Source organism: Salminus brasiliensis, chromosome 6, assembly GCF_030463535.1.
Source record: "Salminus brasiliensis chromosome 6, fSalBra1.hap2, whole genome shotgun sequence".
Lineage (NCBI taxonomy): Eukaryota > Metazoa > Chordata > Actinopteri > Characiformes > Bryconidae > Salminus > Salminus brasiliensis.
The window spans coordinates 43,926,512-43,947,675 of NC_132883.1; the positions used below are offsets into that span (position 1 = coordinate 43,926,512).

General features: G+C 41.9%; 1 protein-coding gene across 1 annotated transcript in view; it reads right to left on the bottom strand.

Moving 5' to 3' along the window:
* kcnip3a (Kv channel interacting protein 3a, calsenilin) overlaps positions 1 to 21,164 on the bottom strand; it is a 65,918-nt gene that overhangs the window by 25,030 nt on the left and 19,724 nt on the right. Inside the window, exon 2 of the mRNA XM_072682526.1 lies at positions 18,915 to 19,089. Within this exon, the coding sequence (XP_072538627.1) occupies positions 18,915 to 19,089 (175 nt within the window). The remainder of the gene's footprint in view (positions 1 to 18,914; positions 19,090 to 21,164) is intronic.

Consider the following 21,164-nt stretch of genomic DNA (forward strand, 5'->3'; position numbering starts at 1 on the left):
ATTTTTAGGAATCACTGACAGTTAAGCCTAATAAAATCTATAATTCTGTTATTCAGCACTAACCGAGCATTACTGATTCAGGATTTACTAGGAATTCTATAAATGATTCAGTGCCTACCACAAATGATTCAGTATATACTAGGAATCATTCCGTGACGACTCTAAATGACTCAGTATATATTAGGAATCATTCAGTGACGACTCTAAATGACTCAGTATATATTAGGAATCATAAAGTGAAGACTTTAAATGATTCAGTATATACTAGGAATCATTCCGTGACGACTCTAAATGACTCAGTATATACTAGGAATCATTTAGTGACAGCTCTAAATAATTCAGTATATACTAGGAATCATTCAGTGACGACTCTAAATGACTCAGTATATACTAAGAATTAGTAACTGATGTGTGTTATGCAGTTCTGACAGTGAGAAACTGAAATGTGGACCCCAATATGGATCCTTAAAGTTCAACAAATTTATCTGAGCCAAATTCACACCAAATCCAACCCAAAACAGAGAAGATGGGGTCTGCCTAACACGACTACAGCCTCTACAACAGAGCTCACCTAAAAGTACAGTATAGCAGCATGATGTCGAGGTTTTAGAAGTATAGACGCCCCAGAAGAGCTTCTAGAGCTTCAGACACTCTGACAGGAGTTCAGATCATCAGCACCTTCAGAGACCAGCACCTGTTGCACCTGTTGTGTTCTTCACCAGTAAGTTGTGTCTCCACTAAATGTTACATAAATTAGATAATTATGATAGATAATGGATGATAAAGGTTATAGGTGAGCCTGCTCTGCTGCGTCTGTCTGATTTTACACTTCGCGTTTTAATCGCTCTCTTAGTGTCTTCGCCTGCCTGGGTCCCAGAGATCTTCAAAACGTCCAATTCTGAATCCTTTTCTGAAGGCCTCGTGAGTTTTGGGGGTTTCTCTTGAGAAACTTTAACCACCTGATTTTTAAGTTGTGTTTTCTAAAATATTTTTTTTATTTGATAATTTTATTTTATTCGATAATTTTATATTAGATTAAGTCAGCGTGTTTTTGTTGTTTCACTTTCCATACTAAATCAGCTCTTTGTAAAGTCAGTTATTTGTAAAGTCTCTTATTTGTAAAGTCACTTATTTTTTGAGTTATTTGTAAAGTCAGCTCTTTGTAAAGTAAGCTCTTTAAAAAAAGTTAAGTTATTTGTAAAGTCTGCAGTCTTTAGAGAGTGGTTTTTGTAAAGTTGGTTATTTGTAAAGTCAATTATTTGTAAAGTCAACTCTTTGAAAATTAAGATATTTGTAAAGATACTTATTTGTAGAGTCAGTTATTTGTCTGTTGTTTTTAGACAGTGTTTTTTGTAAAGACTGTTCTTTGAAAATTAAGTTATTTGAAGAGTTTTGTATTTAAAAAATTACGTTATTTGTAAAGTAAGTTATTTGTAAAATAAGGTATTTGTAAAGTAAATCATTTGTAAAGTCTGTTATTTGGAGGTTCATGGTCACCGTTGTGTAAAACTTCACTAGGTTCTTTATTTTCTTCCAGAATGGCAGTTTTATGCCGTTTACGCCATACTTGCCTGTGGTGGGCTAACGATCGCAGTACTGCCCATACTCTTCTACATCTGCTGCTGCCTTCATAGGGCACACTCCAGAACAACAAGTTAAAACACACACACACACACTCACTTCAGACTCTATATTTCATCACTGTTGGAACAAAACCTTGCATCTCCATTTTTGCAGTTTTTGTCTCCTTACATGGCACGAGTGTTATATGATGAATAGACCTTTATGTGTGTATATAGTCTCTGTCTCTCATGCTTCCCAATTTTAGCTGTTTTTCACTTCTGGGCTTAGTTTATCTCTGTCCCTTCTCCTGTAAAGCTGCTATTTTTTTTAATTTAAGGTTTTCATAAGTAAAAGTGATTGGATAAAAAAAGTATTGGATACATTTTTTAAAACATGCAGAAAATGCATAGTATCAAGCAGCTGATTGGATATCATTATAAATTATTATAAAATTATTTTATTAGATTTGTTTAATTTTCCATAATTAATTGACATTTCCATCTTAATAACTCCTACTTCAATCTGTAACTTAAGCAAAAGTGCAATAAAATATATACTATATAACTCATTTAGAGATGGGATTTAATAAACGTGGTGCACTTCTTTAACTGGACGCGTTCGGTTTATTCCAGGTTAATCTAATCTAGTCTCCTCTCTGCTCAGCAGTGCTCATATCTCCCAACCCCGACGACTCAGGCAAGCCAAAGGTAAAAGAGACCAAACCAAATGCAGCCTCGAATTCTCCCACAGCATAACCGACTGTACATGCTAAATGAATGTTGTGGTTTGCAGGCCGCTGGTGCTCAGGAAACGAATGATTCTGGGCCAATGTACCAGAGTCTGGACCTGACTGACCACACGCTGCCAGTGTATGAACACATCAGCCAGATCAGGGCTGAGACCGAGTTCATTCAGGGGGAAACAGACTGCTCGGCCCTTCAACCAGACTCGGTCTACACCAACGTCAAGGACTCTGACGACCAGTCTGAGCCCATCTACCAGGATTTTAAATGAAAAAAGGACTCCACACGCTGTATACTGTTGTCCAAAAGTATCCAGACACCCTGTCTAATTAGGAAATTATCAGCTACTTAAAGTTGCACCCACTTCTGACAGGCAGATGCCTTTAGCTGCACACACACACACACACACACACAACCTGTAATACAGCTTCTAAAGTATTGCCAACAGGACCCTCTGGAGTGTTGTCCAATGCCAAGCATCATCTAGGAGAAATGCCCCTGTGGAGCAGTGGAGCTGTGTTCTCTGAAGTGGTGATGGAGCTCCATCTAATACTACTGGGATAAAATGATGCTTTAACAAAACTGTATATTTTCTAAATGCTAAACGTTTCCAGGAGAAGAAAAAACATAAATAATGTGTAAATCTATGTAACAATTGTATTTATATGTCATATTTTTGGATAATAATTTAAAAAACATTCCTTAATCATGCAATTTAATACAATATAACGGCCAGATTTTCAAATAGTCGACAAAAGTGTGAGGATTTACACTTAAAGAAATCGACAACATGATATTCAGCCAGTTTATACTTATTCGTATTAGATTTATTATATATATATATATATATTAATTTTTAATTTATTATTCATTATTTATAAGTGCAAACTAGCCAAATATCATGTTTACACTTAAAAAAATCGACAGCATGATATTCGGCCAGGGGTGCCTAAACTTTTGCATAAGTAAGTAAGTAATAACTCAGTAATTTTAGGTATAGGTATATTTAATAAGCTTTAAATTGTCTGATAAAATTGTAATATGTAACAATACACTCGTAATAAACACCTTTTAATTAATAATTAATTCATTATATTAATAAATACATATGGTAATGACCCAGATCACTGTCTCAGTGTACTGAATACCCATTAAAAACAAGTCATGCTGATGCTAACAATGCTAGAATAAATTCATAAATAAATAAATAAATAAACAAACAGGAATGCTAAAAATGCTGCAAATAAAATGAATTTGTTGTTACGTAGAAGATTAAAAGTGTTTGGTACAGAAGCCACGTCAGCGTCAAATATATCTAATCTCACATGAGTGAATGCACTTCTTCAACAAGATCTACAAGGCTCTCCTCCCAACACCCTGACACCCAGCAAAGCACCCCAGCTGAAATTGGCTCACCTGAAAAGAGAAAGACAGGAGGGTCTGGCTGCTGTTACCTGAGCGCTGATAGCGTGCCGTGCTGTGGCGACACTCGGACAGAAAGCTTGGACGTGAGAAACGGCGACGAGCCTCTAAAGACAGAGTGGCCATCACGCTCCCCATCGCCGGCTACTGAAGACTAGAGCGCCCAGAGACGGCAAGCACTACTCTATAGACAGTGCTGCAGACTGTAGTCTCCAGTGTACGGTATGTACTGTAAACAGCTTCACTGTTCACAACTGACTGTGTGTGTGTGTGTGTGTGTGTGTGTGTGTGTGTCTGTGTCTGTGTCTGTGTGTATACACATGTGTCTAGGACTTACAAAAAGGCCACATTGAATAGTCTGTTTAATGACTGTGGGCAAGACAAACCCACACGTGTGTGTGTGTGTGTGTGTGTGTGCGTTTGAGATCGAGACATCAAAGGCCCTGTCCAGTCATGACCTTTGACTTAAAACAGAACACACACCCTATCCCATCATCGGCCTTTCTCTTTGAAGTATCTTTGTCCAGCCGCTACAGAAGACCCCTCTTTGAGCCTTAGGCCTAAAATTGAGCAAAATGTTGCCAGGCAACCATAAATGTATTAATCACAACAAATGATATATGACTTTAGAGCTAATTAGACAAGCTAGGACACACCCACTGGGTTCGATCAGTTATTTTACATACATCTGTCCATATGTTTGTGGACACCCCTTTTCTAATAAATGTATTCAGCTGCTTTAAGTTGCACCTATTGCTGACACAGATGTGCAAATGCACACACACACACACACACACATATCCAGCGTGTCTTAGTCCCTGTAGAGAAGTACTGCCAATAGAATAGGACAAGATAAACATCATGAACCTATTGGCATCATGCTGCCTAATGCCAGGCGTGGGTTAGAGGGGTATAAAGCCCCCCAGCATTGAGCTGTGGAGCAGTGGAAGAACTGTGTTCTCTGCAATGATGGATGGTGGAACATTCAGTAATTTTGAGATGAGTTGAGGAGTCGGGGACAGTGAGGTGGGGTGATGATCATCATGCAACATCCTGACCTCACTAACGCTCTTGTCACTGAATGCAAGCAATCAAATCCTCACAGCAATGCCCCTCCTCCAAAATCTGGTAGAAAACCTTTCTTCTTCCCTGGACATTAGAGACAGTTACTCCAACAAAAGCAGAATCAACCCTTTTTAATATCCTTGATTTCAGAAGATATGACGAATGAGCAGGTGTCCCAATACTTTTGCCCTCGTTGTGTCTGTAAAATGAAACCTTACTAAGTGGCTTAAAGAGTTAAAGGAACAGTTCAGTCTGAACAGCTGATGTCTTCAACCCGTGAATGAATATGAACAGCCAGCCAGGGAGCTGCAATATGCAAATAACATCACCATGGAGGGGTTGCCATGACTACAGCACAGAGATAGCCAAGCCCACCAGTGAACCTACACAAGTCTGCTAAGATGTATATGCATGTGCTGATGATAGTAAAATAGATCAAATAGGGGCAAATCTAAAAAAGAAATGACCATGGTCATGATGGAGCCCTTATTGTCCACTAGGGGGCAGTGCTACAAGGTTGGTTGAGTTCTATTGATCTTAAGGGAAATGTGCAAGTATCTGTCACTGTACTATGTACAGCAAAATATGACCATCATCTGTGGTGGTCAACACACACACACACGCACACACACACACACTAGTGAACTAGGGGCAGTGAGCACACACACACCTGGAGCTGTGGGCAGCCAACTCCAGCACCCAGGAGGGCAGAGAGGGTGAAGGGCCTTGCTCAAGGGTCCAGTGGTGGCAGCTTGCTGAGCCCGGGTATCGAACCCACAACCCTGTCATCAACAGCCCGGAGCTCAGTGGAGGCCCGCTGAGCCACCACTGCCCCTTATTTTATTCCCCGGCCTAAGGTCACGGGGATATAGAATATAAGGGAAATTTGAGAATGTTGGTCTGTTGGTTTGCTGTTGGACCGTTTCTCCGCTGTAGTCCTAGTCACCCTTACACAACCGCACTGCTGATAACTGGGAGCTGGTCCTCCACTCTGCCTGTCCTCTTACATCACGGGCGGTTCTCCAGCGAGAGGATTTTAGCCTCATATTGGAGAGCTTTAGAGTAATTTGCTCCCTGCTGGCCCCTGGCTTCACCTCTCTGTTCAGCTGAGTGTGAAATAACCCAGTCATCCAACCAACCACCATCTCCACCGGCCTCTTTTCACCCCTCTCTGATGTTTGTGGGGAATGGCTTTATTTGTGGTTGATAATGGCAGGAGTGATTCGCTCTTCTGCTCTCAGCGGTTCAACAGTAAGGAGAATGAAAGTTCAGGATAACGCTAATGAAAAAAAATGCTAGACTTCTAAACATAACACTAATGCTAAAAATGCTACAAAGACGTTTTTAAAAACGGCAGTGATATAAATCAGCTGTAATGTAGATGCTAACAATTCTCAGATGCTAAAAAAGATATAAATAAAATAATTATTTGGTAAAAATGCTACAAATAAAGGAAGTCTTTGTAATATTGATGGTGAAATGCCAAAAATCTGAAATTATCAGATGCTAAAATGCAACAAATAAAGAAGTTCTCTGTAATGTAGAAGGTAAAATGCTAAAAAAATAAATAAATAAATCAAAGGAATTCACTGTAAAGTAAATGATAAAATTATACAAATGATTTTGCTAATAACGCTACAAATAAAGGAATTATTTAGCTAAAAATGCAACAAACAAAGCAATTCTCAGTAATGTAGCTGCTAGCAAGCCTAGAAATAAAGGAATTCTCAGTAATGTCTATGGTAAAATGCTAAAAATCAGAAATGCTCAGATGCTAAAAATGTTATATACAAATAAAGGCGTTCTTTGTAATGTAGAAGGTAAAAAGATACAAATAAAATCATTATTTTGCCAGAAATACAACAAACATAGCAAGGCTAAAAATTAAGGAATTCACAATGTCAATGGTAAAATAAAAAAAACAGAAATTCTCAAATGTTAAAAATGCTACAAATAAAGAAATTATTTTGTTAAAAATGCTAATGTTCTCTGTAATGTAGATGCTAATAATTGCTACAAATAAAGGTGTTATTTGTAATGTAGAAGGTAAAATACTAAAAAAGGAATCCACTGTAATGCAGATGACAAAATGCTACAAATAAAATAATTATTTTGCTAAAAATGCTATAAATAAAAGATTTCTTTGTAATGTTGTTGGTAAAACGCAACAAACAAAGCAATTCTCAGTAATGTAGATGCTAGCAAGACTAAAAATGAAGGAATTCACAAAAATGTCAATGGTAAAATGCAAAAAATCTGAAATCTCAAATGCAAAAAATGCTACAAATAATATAAGGATTTAGCTTAAAATGCTTCAAATATATAAATATAGTCTTTTTATTTATTTTTTATTTTTGCTAGAAATGCTACAAAGGAATTCTCAGTAATATAGATGCTAACAATGCTAAAAATAAAGGTATTATTAGTAATACCAGTGTTAAAAATTGTATCAATAACTTACTTTGAAAACGACAAATAAAACAACTACAGACAATGACCCCCTTGAACCAAATGTAGTCAAGCATTCAAGCCCTGTTTGGTGTCTGAAGCTTTTTTAGTTTTAAGGTGGAGCTACAAGGCTAATGCTGGAGCTAGCTAATGTAGCAATAGGGAGCCTATTCTCAAAATAGGCTATTCTAAAATATCAAAATTGTACATATATATTTTTATACTTTTCTCCCCAATGTAGGACAACTCCAGTAGCCTCTGCTGCCGTTATTCTGCCACTCTGTCTGAAACAGCTGCAAACCATGCTGAATAATGTTCTTAAAGATTTACCTACAACAACATTCACACCCACTGATCCCGAGCACGGTCTGCACAGGAGAGCATCTTCTAACAACTCTGATATACAGAATGGGAGCTTTCCTGAGATCAGCAGTTTAAGACACGAAATGTGGATGACGACAGATGATGACAGCGTAGGTGCATTACAGCAGCAATGGCATATAAAGATAGTTTTACACTGAATCAATGCGGAACGGAAGGACGGACAGAAAGTATCATCAGCAGATATAAAAAATAGCACAGAGGACAGAAAACACTGCTGCAGTGGAGCACCTTACTGCTCCATTTCCCATCCTGTAACCAAACCTGACCACTCTCAGTCATTCCACACCTGATAACAGTGAACAGAGGGAACTTTATAAAGCTTAGCTCAGTTTATACGCTAACAGCATCCGTCACATGCAGAACCTCTGACACTGCAGAAGAGGGTTAATGAAGAGTCAGAAAAGGGATGTAATAATATTATGATTATATGATATAATGATGATGATGATGATAATAACAACAACAACAATAATAATAATAACAATAATAACAACAACAACAATAATAATAATAATAATGGTGATGGTGTTATCTTCTTTACTATTGATGTTATTAAGCTATGATGATGTATACTGACAGTTATAAACAGTTTATATGCAGTATATAAACAGTTAAACAGTATTCATACACATAAACAGCTCTAAACAATATATACAACTGTAAAGAGCATATATACAGTTAACCAGCTGTAAACTGTATAATTACAGTATATAAATAACTATAAACAGTATATGAACAGTTTGTTAGCTGTAAACTCAATATTTATAGTTAAACAGCCATCAGCTAACAGCTATAAAAACTATATATATATATGTGTGTGTGTGTGTGTGTGTGTGTGTGTCAGTGTGTTAAGGTCAATATTTATAGTTAAACAGCCATAAATAGTATATATACATAGTATACAAGTATGAATGGTATACATACAGCTAACAGCTATAAACACTGTGTATATATATATATATATGTGTGAGTGTGTATATACAGTCTATACATACACACAGTATATAAACAATTCTAAAATGTATAAATGCAGCTAGAAATCTAGATATACACACAGTAAATACTTTAAATACTGTAATTAAAAACTTTAAAGCAGAAGAAAAAAAACTTTTCTTTCAATGGAAGTCAATGGAAAAAGATTTTATTTTAAGTCATTTTGGCATTTCTATTGTTCCGTTCATCATGAAATTTACAGACAATGTAAAGAGCCACTACCAGATTCACATCATGCAGAAACAGGAAAAACAACAAAATACAAGGCTTTAGCAGGGCAGTGACGATATACACAGTTATACAGCCAGTGTGTGTGTGCTGTGCTGTGCTGTGCTGTGCTGTGCTGTGGGATGGGATGGGATGCAGTGGGGTGGGATTGTGATGGCAGTACCTTGGACCAGAGTGCCGGTGATGAAGCCGAAAAAGCACCGCAGCAGTTTGCCCAGCTCCTTCTGACACTCGTTCTTGCAGCTGCTGACCATTTCCATGCTGCTGACCTCTGCTGACCTGATCCTGCCTTCTACGCCCAGAGCTCACTTGTACTTCTCCTCTCTGGTCCTGCCACACTGCTTTGGTCAGTCTTCACACTGGCCAGTCTTCACCGGTCAGTCAAACATAATACCCCTGTAGCTGCAGGTTACTTACAGTCACATGAGGCGGACGACGAGTCCCATGAGGGCCGGCGCTGAGTCCGAACACACACACACACACTCATACACGGCACTCACCGGCCTGCTCGGACGGCCTGCTGCTTCCAGTGTCTTTTAACAACCGAATAATTAAACAGACGCTAATTAAACAAAGAAACGACCAAACATGCATGTAACTCTTATACTGCGTGTGGTAGAGTGCCTCCCTCATTAATAACCTAATATAGATTTATGAGGAGAGAGAGCGAGAGAGAGAGAGAGAGAGTGAGAGAGAGAGAATACTCTGCTCAGGTTTCAGCTGATAAGCCACTTGGACTAAATGTGAAATCTCGCTCAAAACCTCATTTCCATATTTAGACTAAAATCTTGCCTTAAATTTCCCTGCTGGAATCTGGATAATGCTCAGTAATGAAGCCCATCCTGTCTTCCCTCCTTCCCTTCTGTTTCCCTCCACACTACTTTTCCTCTGCCCCTGCTTCACCTCTACGCCAGAGACATGACTGTCTACAAAACAGAGAAAGTGACAATTTATATATGTAGTCCCAATCCTATACAGTTCAGCAGCCCCAATCCTATACAGTTCAATAGTCCCAATCCTATACAGTTCAGTAGTCCCAATCCTATACAGTTCAATAGTCCCAATCCTATACAGTTCAATAGTCCCAATCCTATACAGTTCAGCAGTCCCAATCCTATACAGTTCAATAGTCCCAATCCTATACAGTTCAGCAGTCCCAATCCTATACAGTTCAGCAGTCCCAATCCTATACAGTTCAGCAGTCCCAATCCTATACAGTTCAGCTGTCCCAATCCTATACAGTTCAGCAGTCCCAATCCTATACAGTTCAGCTGTCCCAATCCTATACAGTTCAGCAGTTCCTATCCTATACAGTTCAGCAGTCCCAATCCTATACAGTTCAGCAGTCCCAATCCTATACAGTTCAGTAGTCCCTATCCTATACAGTTCAGCAGTCCCAATCCTATACAGTTCAGCAGTCCCAATCCTATACAGTTCAGCTGTCCCAATCCTATACAGTTCAGCAGTTCCTATCCTATACAGTTCAGCAGTCCCAATCCTATACAGTTCAGCTGTCCCAATCCTATACAGTTCAGCAGTTCCTATCCTATACAGTTCAGCAGTCCCAATCCTATACAGTTCAGCAGTCCCAATCCTATACAGTTCAGTAGTTCCTATCCTATACAGTTCAATAGTCCCTATCCTATACAGTTCAGCTGTCCCAATCCTATACAGTTCAGTAGTCCCTATCCTATACAGTTCAGCAGTCCCAATCCTATACAGTTCAGCTGTCCCAATCCTATACAGTTCAGCAGTTCCTATCCTATACAGTTCAGTAGTCCCTATCCTATACAGTTCAGCTGTCCCAATCCTATACAGTTCAGTAGTCCCTATCCTATACAGTTCAGCAGTCCCAATCCTATACAGTTCAGCTGTCCCAATCCTATACAGTTCAGCAGTTCCTATCCTATACAGTTCAGTAGTCCCTATCCTATACAGTTCAGCAGTCCCAATCCTATACAGTTCAGCAGTCCCAATCCTATACAGTTCAATAGTCCCAATCCTATACAGTTCAGCTGTCCCAATCCTATACAGTTCAGCTGTCCCAATCCTATACAGTTCAGCAGTTCCTATCCTATACAGTTCAGTAGTCCCTATCCTATACAGTTCAGCAGTCCCAATCCTATACAGTTCAGTAGTCCCAATCCTATACAGTTCAGCAGTCCCAATCCTATACAGTTCAGTAGTTCCTATCCTATACAGTTCAGTAGTCCCAATCCTATACAGTTCAGTAGTCCCAATCCTATACAGTTCAGTAGTCCCAATCCTATACAGTTCAGCAGTCCCAATCCTATACAGTTCAGTAGTTCCTATCCTATACAGTTCAGTAGTCCCTGTCTAGTAAAATGTCAGTAGTTCCTACCCTACACATTTCAGTAGTCCCTGTCTAGTAAAATGTCAGTAGTTCCTACCCTACACATTTCAGTAGTCCCTGTCTAGTAAAATGTCAGTAGTTCCTACCCTACACATTTCAGTAGTTACTATCTACTAAAATGTCAGTAGTTCCTATCCTACATATTTCAGTAGTTCCTATCTACTAAAAGTAGATAGTCAGTAGTTCCTAGTAGTTCCTCCAGTAAGGTAGTTTAGTGATACCCATACTAAACAGTTCAGTAGTTCCTATCTTCTAAAATGTCAGTAGTTCCTACCCTATACACTTCAGTAGTTCCTACCCTATACCCTTCAGTAGTTTCTACCCTATACCCTTCAGTAGTTTATATCCAACATATTTCATTAGTTCCTATCTTCTAAAATGTCAGTAGTTCCTACCCTATACACTTCAGTAGTTTCTACCCTATACCCTTCAGTAGTTCCTACCCTATACCCTTCAGTAGTTTCTACCCTATACCCTTCAGTAGTTTCTATCCAACATATTTCAGTAGTTCCTATCTTCTAAAATGTCAGTAGTTCCTACCCTATATACTTTGGTAGTTCCTATGCACAATTAAAAGCAGCAACTCAGAACAGAGGCCATTTATCTTAAATTTGTCACGTCTGTCTTCAAACAGAAACCAGCAAAAGACACAGTTTGATTGATTTTAAGGGACGAAGAGAGCTTAAAAAACATATATTATTATTAAAATGAAACCACACAAACTTTATAAGAGGACCAAACAGAGACCAAACTTGTCCACATCATATAAACTCTAGATGGCGCCATCGCTCTTCTTTCATAAAGACAAGAACCTAGTCTTCGCTCTGTCTCCCAAACATCCAGCGGCCTTAACATTTACGCACTTTGGGAATCAACACTGAGGAGGAGAGTGAAGTTAAAAAAGATTTAAAAAAAAGATTTAAAGATTAAAAATAATTATTAATATATTAAGAGAGAGAGACTCACTCTGGAGCTGTCTGAGGGGTGGTTAAAATAACAGAAACAGTATTAACCTGCTTCGAGCTGCCTTTTGCTTTCAGACTGGTGGGTGATGAGTGTGAACAACAGTGACATCATGTTCAACAGATGGCGATGGCTAATGTGGGCTATCGGCATTCACTATCCAAACAGAAATCGAGCAGGTGGAGCCTGCTGAAGGCCGAACGGTTGTCGGGAGATGTTGCGAATGAGGTTAGATGTAAGGTTGCAGAAAATCAAAGGAAAAGAGGTGAAAATGCAGGAATGTCCAAACCAAAAGTCCAAAAAACAACAGAGCACCTAACAACTGTCCAACAACTGGTAGACCTCCAAAACGACCTCCAGCAGCTTGCTGTTTATCTGAGCAGCTGAAGCTGCTGCTGTTCTCAGAACAACGGACTGACCCCTGTAGACTCCAGACCTCAACATCATTGAATGTGTTTGGGATGACCACTTGGATGGTGAGAAGCAGAAACTGCTCCAATTCTAAGCCTGACCATTGGAGGTGAGAAGAACTCTTCCTGCAGGTTTTAGAACACTCCCACCACCATGTTTAACAGGTACCCTTTGAATCTTGTTATCTTGGGCAAGATGTTAGAAAAAATATCCTGCCAAATATCTGCAGAAAAATCTGAAAACATCCACAGATGTTGTGTCCGCTCTTCCACTGAGAGAAGACGACTCAGCGCTGTGAGTCTGAAGTTGGACGAGGAACTGACCCAGAAGATGAGCAAACTGCCGAAACTGCCCCTGTTCTCAGACCTCAACATCATTGACTGTGTTTGGGATGACCACTATAGCTGCTAGATTGGACCAGCCCCAGCTTTGCCAAAAATCCTATCAGAGGTTCCAAGTGGCTCAGTGGTCTGATGTGCTACCACTATGGCCCAGGGGTCGCAGGTTTGAACCCCGAGCCATGCTGCTTTGCCATCAGCCGCCAGAGTCTGAGAGAGCAGAATTGGCCTTCAGGTCAAAATTGGAGTCCACTCTTAAACAGCACCTGTGTGCTGGAGATTATTCTCAGGTGAGGGGCGGAGCTTAGCTCTTGCACACTAAAGCAGCACATGACCAGTGAATGAGCTCCCACCTCAGGCCAGCAGAGGGAGACATTACTGTGCCATATGTGGGGAAAAAGGTGGAAAATTCAACTAAAATAAATAAATAAATAAATAAATAAATAAGGAACCCCTAATCAGATCTGGAGTTGACAAAAAAATATATAAGCCCAATACTAATCACTTTAAGCATAGCTCCCTTTTCATTTGCTGTTTCCATTATTTTGCCCACCGCTGAACAAACACAGCTGATGCAGATGAAGCAGATAATCCAAAATTACACAACCTCTGACTTCTTCGCTTCACCCGCCTGTGCATTCGTGTGCTTGCACAACTGCCGCTGTTTGTCCCTGAAAAACACTCACCAAAAAAAAATAATAAATCATATCTGTGTGTGTGTGTGTGTGTGTGTGTGAGCGTTTGTTTGTTTGTTGTGTGCAGTTTGCTCATTATGAGCTTTGACTGTGTGCCATCTGTGCAGTTGTTTTTTCGAAGCTCAGTGAGCATGGCATCTTTACGCAGAGGGGAAAAGCCAGCCAACCGAACGGGTTCACAAAGGAGCCGAGTGCGTCGGGTGGGGTGGAGGGCCTTGTTAGCGATTGAGTGAGCCGGCTAGAAAAGCGTAGTGTCCCAGAGACAATGCTATATAGTGCGGCTAATAACCACCACCTAGCCAACCGGCCTACTTAAGCGCAACACATGCCTGCTTCAGTACGTTTTACCTGCCGGATTACAGCAACAGCAAACACCACCACCGCGGATAAAGCAGAGTCCTACGTAGCCGAGTCCTACCATTTACAGCACTGGTAGCTAAACCTGATATCTGAAGCTAGCATAGCAAATACCATCAAAGGGGGTTTAACTCAACTGGCTAACCAGTATCATGCTAGCAAATACCATCAAAGGGGGTTTAACTCAACTAGCTAACCAGTATCATGCTAGCTACATCGGCTGGCTAACCAGTATCATGCTAGCAAATACCATCAAAGGGGGTTTAATCCAACTAGCTAACCAGTATCATGCTAGCTACATCGGCTGGCTAACCAGTATCATGCTAGCAAATACCATCAAAGGGGGTTTAATCCAACTAGCTAACCAGTATCATGCTAGCTACATCGGCTGGCTAACCAGTATCATGCTAGCAAATACCATCAAAGGGGGTTTAATCCAACTAGCTAACCAGTATCATGCTAGCTACATCGGCTGGCTAACCAGTATCATGCTAGCAAATACCATCAAAAGGGGATTAACTCAACTGGCTAACCAGTAGCATGTTAGCTACATCGGCTGGCTAACCAGTATCATGCTAGCAAATACCATCAAAGGGGATCAACTCAACTGGCTAACCAGTAGCATGTTAGCTACATCGGCTGGCTAACCAGTATCATGCTAGCTACATCGGCTGGCTAACCAGTATCATGCTAGCTACATCGGCTGGCTAACCAGTATCATGCTAGCAAATACCATCAAAAGGGGATTAACTCAACTGGCTAACCAGTAGCATGTTAGCTACATCGGCTGGCCAAACGGTAGCATGCTAGCAAATTCCATCAAAGGGGGATTAACTCAACTGGTTATCTGGTAGCATGTTAGCTACATCAACTGGCTAACCAGTTTCATGCTAGCTACATCGGCTGGCTAACCAGTATCATGCTAGCAAATACCATCAAAGGGGGTTTAACTCAACTGGCTAACCAGTAGCATGTTAGCTACATCGGCTGGCTAACCAGTATCATGCTAGCAAATATTATCAAAGGGGGTTTAACTCAACTGGCTAACCAGTAGCATGTTAGCTACATCGGCTGGCTAACCAGTATCATGCTAGCAAATACCATCAAAGGGGATCAACTCAACTGGCTAACCAGTAGCATGTTAGCTACATCGGCTGGCTAACCAGTATCATGCTAGCAAATACCATCAAAAGGGGATTAACTCAACTGGCTAACCAGTAGCATGTTAGCTACATCGGCTGGCCAAACGGTAGCATGCTAGCAAATTCCATCAAAGGGGGATTAACTCAACTGGTTATCTGGTAGCATGTTAGCTACATCAACTGGCTAACCAGTATCATGCTAGCTACATCGGCTGGCTAACCAGTATCATGCTAGCAAATACCATCAAAGGGGGTTTAACTCAACTGGCTAACCAGTAGCATGTTAGCTACATCGGCTGGCTAACCAGTATCATGCTAGCAAATACCATCAAAGGGGATCAACTCAACTGGCTAACCTGTAGCATGTTAGCTACATCGACTGGCCAAACGGTAGCATGCTAGCAAATTCCATCAAAGGGGGATTAACTCAACTGGTCAACTAGTAGCATGTTAGCTACATCGGCTGGCTAACCAGTATCATGCTAGCAAATACCGTCAAAGGGGATCAACTCAACTGGCTAGCCAGTAGCATGTTAGCTACATCGGCTGGCTAACCAGTATCATGCTAGCAAATACCATCAAAAGGGGATTAACTCAACTGGCTAACCAGTAGCATGTTAGCTACATCGACTGGCCAAACGGTAGCATGCTAGCAAATTCCATCAAAGGGGGATTAACTCAACTGGTCAACTAGTAGCATGTTAGCTACATCGGCTGGCTAACCAGTATCATGCTAGCAAATACCGTCAAAGGGGATCAACTCAACTGGCTAGCCAGTAGCATGTTAGCTACATCGGCTGGCTAACCAGTATCATGCTAGCAAATACCATCAAAGGGGGATTAACTCAACTGGTTAACTAGTAGCATGTTAGCTACATCGGCTGGCTAACCAGTATCATGCTAGCAAATACCATCAAAGGGGGATTAACTCAACTGGTTAACTAGTAGCATGTTAGCTACATCAGCTGGCTAACCAGTAGCATGCTAGCTACATCGGCTGGCTAACCAGTATCATGCTAGCAAATTCCATCAAAAGGGGATTAACTCAACTGGCTAATTAGTAGCATGCTAGCTACATCGGCTGGCTAACCAGTATCATGCTAGCAAATACCATCAAAGGGGGATTAACTCAACTGGTTAACTAGTAGCATGTTAGCTACATCGGCTGGCTAACCAGTATCATGCTAGCAAATACCATCAAAGGGGGATTAACTCAACTGGTTAACTAGTAGCATGTTAGCTACATCAGCTGGCTAACCAGTAGCATGCTAGCTACATCGGCTGGCTAACCAGTATCATGCTAGCAAATTCCATCAAAAGGGGATTAACTCAACTGGCTAATTAGTAGCATGCTAGCTACATCGGCTGGCTAACGTATTGGGTCCTAATGGTCCGTCTGCAGGATGATGTCAGAGGGGATAGGATGTGTCCGGGGGGACAGGATGTGTCACCACACCGGCTTTTGACCATAGGTCAGCGTCAGGGTTTCTAATCTGATGGGACAGCAGCTACGGGAAGCCAGGTTCATTTCGCAGGTTATCGCGCTAGCTAGGCTAGTCACGATTACTGTGACTGAATAACCGAGCCCACAGTCACTCCACAGGTCTTTCTAAAAGCCCTTTACCTCCAGAGCCTCCAGTACCACTGATCTACAGGCCAGAGGTCACGTCCAGAGGGGGCTGCAACAGCTCGAAACTCACAGCTAGTCTCATTACGAAGGGACGTGTTGTCAGAAGAGTTTGTGGGTGGAAGATTTATGCTGAATACCTGCAATGACAAGCAAAGCCTTTCATCACGGACTGTTCAGACTGTTCAGTGAACATACACTGTGTGTCCAAATGTTTGTGGACACCCCTTGTAATCTAATGAACGCATTCAGCTACTTTACGTTATACCCATTGTTGCAACGATTGTGGAAATGCACACACACACACACAGCTTGTCTAGTCCTTGTAGAGAAGTACTGCCAATAGAATAGGACTATCTAGAGCAGGTAAACATACAAATATTGGCACCATGCTGCCTAATGCCAGAGCTGGGGAGCAGGGGAACTGTGTTCTCTGGAGTGATGGTTGTTGCTCCATCCAGTACTTTTGGGATGAGTTGGGGGGTTGGGGATGGTGTTGGATATGTGGTGGTGATCATCATCCAACATCCTGGCATCACTAACGCTCTTGCAATTGCTGAATGCAATCAAATCCTCACAGCAATGTTCCTACAAAATTCTTCTCTGGACAGTAGAGACGGTTACTCCAACAAAAGAAGCATCAGCTCTTTTTAATGCTCTTGATTTCTGAAGAAACAAACAAACAAAAAATGAGCAGGTGTCCCAATACTTTTGTCAATGCAGTGGCTGCTCTTAAGAGACTGTTATACCTCATGAAAAGGTTTCTTCTAAGGCTGTACTAGGCAGATTGAGATCTAGGCCCGCTGCCAGTAGGTAGGACTCAGGACTATGTTCACTCAAGATCTCATTTTGATAAGTAACGTCTCTGAATGTGGGCTATTCGCAGCCTTTTCATGACTTTTCCATCTGCTAGAATGATGTCAGGTTCACAGTATCTGACACCGACGCTCCAGAGCAGCTCCAGAAAGCCTTCAGCCAGTCTGCGAAACCTTCAAAGCCTCACCCTCGCCCACACTCACAAACTCCCGATGATTTCCCCCTGGCGTCAGAACCCTGCGATCTTACAGCAGATTAAAGCCTGAAGTAGCGCAACTCTGTCTGTCTGTCGGTATCTGTGCTCTCAGTGACAGCCTCACACTGCTCTGATCTAATCTTTGCTCTGATCACAGCCTGAATGATCTGTGACGAGCGCTACAGAGGCCTTGAGGTTTACCTTTAATCCTGCTATTCTGCTCCACTCATTAACCCCCCTCCCCCCCCTAAAAAAAATGCAAAGCAGAACAACCCATTCTTCTCCGTCTCTTCCTTTGTGTTCACGCCCCTTCAACAAAAGCGGACCCTTGGAACCAGTTACCCTGATCTGACCCTCTCCTCAGTAAACCTAACTTGTCTGATTTCCCCCTGTCCCCTAAAATAGTAAAATGGCTTATCCGGTCACTGACAGATGACTCAGAGGTCAATAATAGGCAGACCACAGTCCGGGTCCGGGTCCAGGTCTGGGTCCAGACCCAGGCGCTGTCCTATCTGGACCTATGACAAAAAACTCCCGATATTGAGAACTGTTCAGCTTTCCAATTTTTAAGGTACAGGTACCATAGCAACCACCTGTGATGCCATAGCAGCCATCTAGCAACACTGTAGCCACCACTTAGCAACACCATAACAACCACTTGTGATGCCATAGTAGCCATCTAGCAACACTGCAGCAACCACCTGTAACATCATTGCAACCTCATAGCAACTAATAAACAACTTCTTACCAACCATCTGGAATACCATAGCAACTACTAAACAGCTTCATAGCAACCACCTGAATCACCATAGCAACCATGTAGAACCTGAGGTTATGGGTTCGGGCCTGGGTTCGGGTCAGGTTATGGGTATAAGTGAGCACACACACACACACACACACACACACCCAGAGTGGTGGGCAGCCAACTCCAGCACCCAGGGAGCAGAGAGGGTGAAGGGGCCCAACAGTGGCAGCTTGCCGAGCCCGGGTATCGAACCCACAACCCTGTCATCAACAGCCCGGAGTTGCGACCGCTGAACCACCACTGCTGGATTAGCCAGCGTTCTCTCCACTGTCTACCAAGAACTGAGAAATCAACAAAGTTCCCACTCATCAGCGCCACTGCAGCTGCTGTGTCCCACTGCTCACCCTGCTCTTTGGGTCCAGCGCTGGCGATGATCCAGCGGACCAGGCAGCACCTCATTAGGGCTTTCCGGGTGAAACGAGGCCTCTGCCACTTCCCACTGGCCTTCTGCCTGCTGGGTACCGGATCCACTCCGTTAGCATCGCCCAGCAGACTGCCGTCCACCACCTTACCGTCCTCCTACAGGGAGAGAGAGAGAGAGAGAGAGAGAGAGAGAGAGAGAGAGAAGGTTAGCATGACTCGTACGTTCTCAACCACTTCTCCTCATGGACAGAAACCAGAGCGAGGATCGAACCCACAACCTTAGGCCTCTGGAACTACGTAGTTGCTATGGTGATTTAGATGGTTGCTATGAAGTTGTTTATTAGCTGCTATAAGGTTGCAATGATGTAACAGGTGGTTGCTACAATGTTGCTAGATGACTACTATGGCATCACAAGTGGTTGCTATGGTGTTGCTAAGTGGTTGCCACAGTGTTGCTAAGTGGTTGCTACAGTGTTGCTAGATGGCTGCTATGGCATCATAGATGGTTGCTATGGTGTTGCTAAGTGGTTGCTATGGTGTTTCAGGTGGTTGCTATGAAGCTGTTTAGCAGTTGCTATGACAGCCGCTATGGTTTTCCAGACGGCTGCTATGGCATCACAGGTGGCTGCTATGGTGTTGCTAAGTGGTTACTATGGTGTGGCTAGATGTTTGCTATAGTGTTCCTTTAGTATCCCAGATGGTATGTGTGGTGTTTCAAAGTGGTTGCTACCTCACTGCTATGGTATTGCTAGATAGTTGCTATGGAGTTGTGTAGTAGTTGCTATAGTCCTGAACATTCACTATGGTGTTGCTCGGTGGTTGCTTTGGCATCACACGGAGTTGCTATGGCATTGCTAAATTGTAGGTGTTGCTCGAGTACCCCAGGTAGTTTAAGTAGTGTTAAGTGGGTGTTAAGTGGTTAAGTGCTTGGTGGTTGCTATGGTATCCTGGGTAGTTGCTATGGTAGTTGGTGTGGTATCTTGAAAACTGTGGGACGAGTGACATTGGCTCATTATGGCATATGTCCAGAAACGTATAAGCAGGAAGAGCCTTGCAGAGCCAAGAATACAGAAATCTTCTTTTTAATGGTGCCGCCTCCCCCCTCAGCCTCGCCTCACCGTCCTGCAGTGTTGCACATCGTCTCGGCCCTCACTGTAATATTAACACTCGCTTCAGGCGGCTCATTTTTCATAAATGTTACAAAAAAGCATAAAACTGTGTAATAAAACCTTAATGTGACAAAATGTTGCATTGAGTGTAGCGGCAAATACCGAGCTCCTCAGCGAGCTGTCGCCTCGTACTCACAGGGAGCAGATGACTGCTTTCTGCATCGGGCTGGGAGTCTAAAATTAGCCTGTGAATATAGAAAGAGATGGACCATGAAACACAGTGGCGGTCACACACAGCCTGTACCCCGCCACCGTGACATAACCTCTTATGTCATGTCACTGACAGTCACTTGCCATGATCATCACCCATTACATAAGTCTAAAAGAGTCAAAAGCAGAGTAGAGGAATGAGCTCCGTTACATTCTTCAGTTTAAGAGGAACTGGCCGAGTCATTTTGGCGCATTTCTTTTGGTCCAGTCATCATGCAGTTCTGGCATTAAGGCCCTGTTCGAAGCTGTGCCCTGCTTGATCCGATCAGAAGTGGCCAGGTCAAAGTGTCTCAATGCGTCCCTGACAACAAAGCACCACGCACATCAACTCCGCCACTTCTCCAGCCAAACAATACACAATAATCACAAGACCACGCCGCCGCCCAAGTTAGCTGAGCGTGCTACAGCTAACTAACTAATTAACTGATGAAGGTGAAACTCATGCCGTGCAGTCATACACGGTACAAGACAACTGTCCAATCACCTAAAAAAAAAAAACAACAAAGTGAAAAGACAAAAAAACTATAAAGATTCAAACATTTAAAATAAAAAGAATAAAAATGATGTAGAACTAAGAAGTAAAACCTATTAGAATAGACATGGTTACACAACCTCAGGCCCCTGGAGCTACGTGGTTGCTATGGTGTTCCAGATGGTTGCTATGAAGCGGTTGCTATGTTTAGTAGATGCTATTACGGTTGCTATGGTATTCCAGGTTGTTGCTATGGCGTTGCTATGGAGTTGTTTATTAGTTGCTATGAGGTTGCAATGACGTTCCAGGTGGTTGCTACAGTGTTGCTGGGAAAAAAATATGAGAAATATGTAGAAATAAGAAGTAAAACATATAGAATT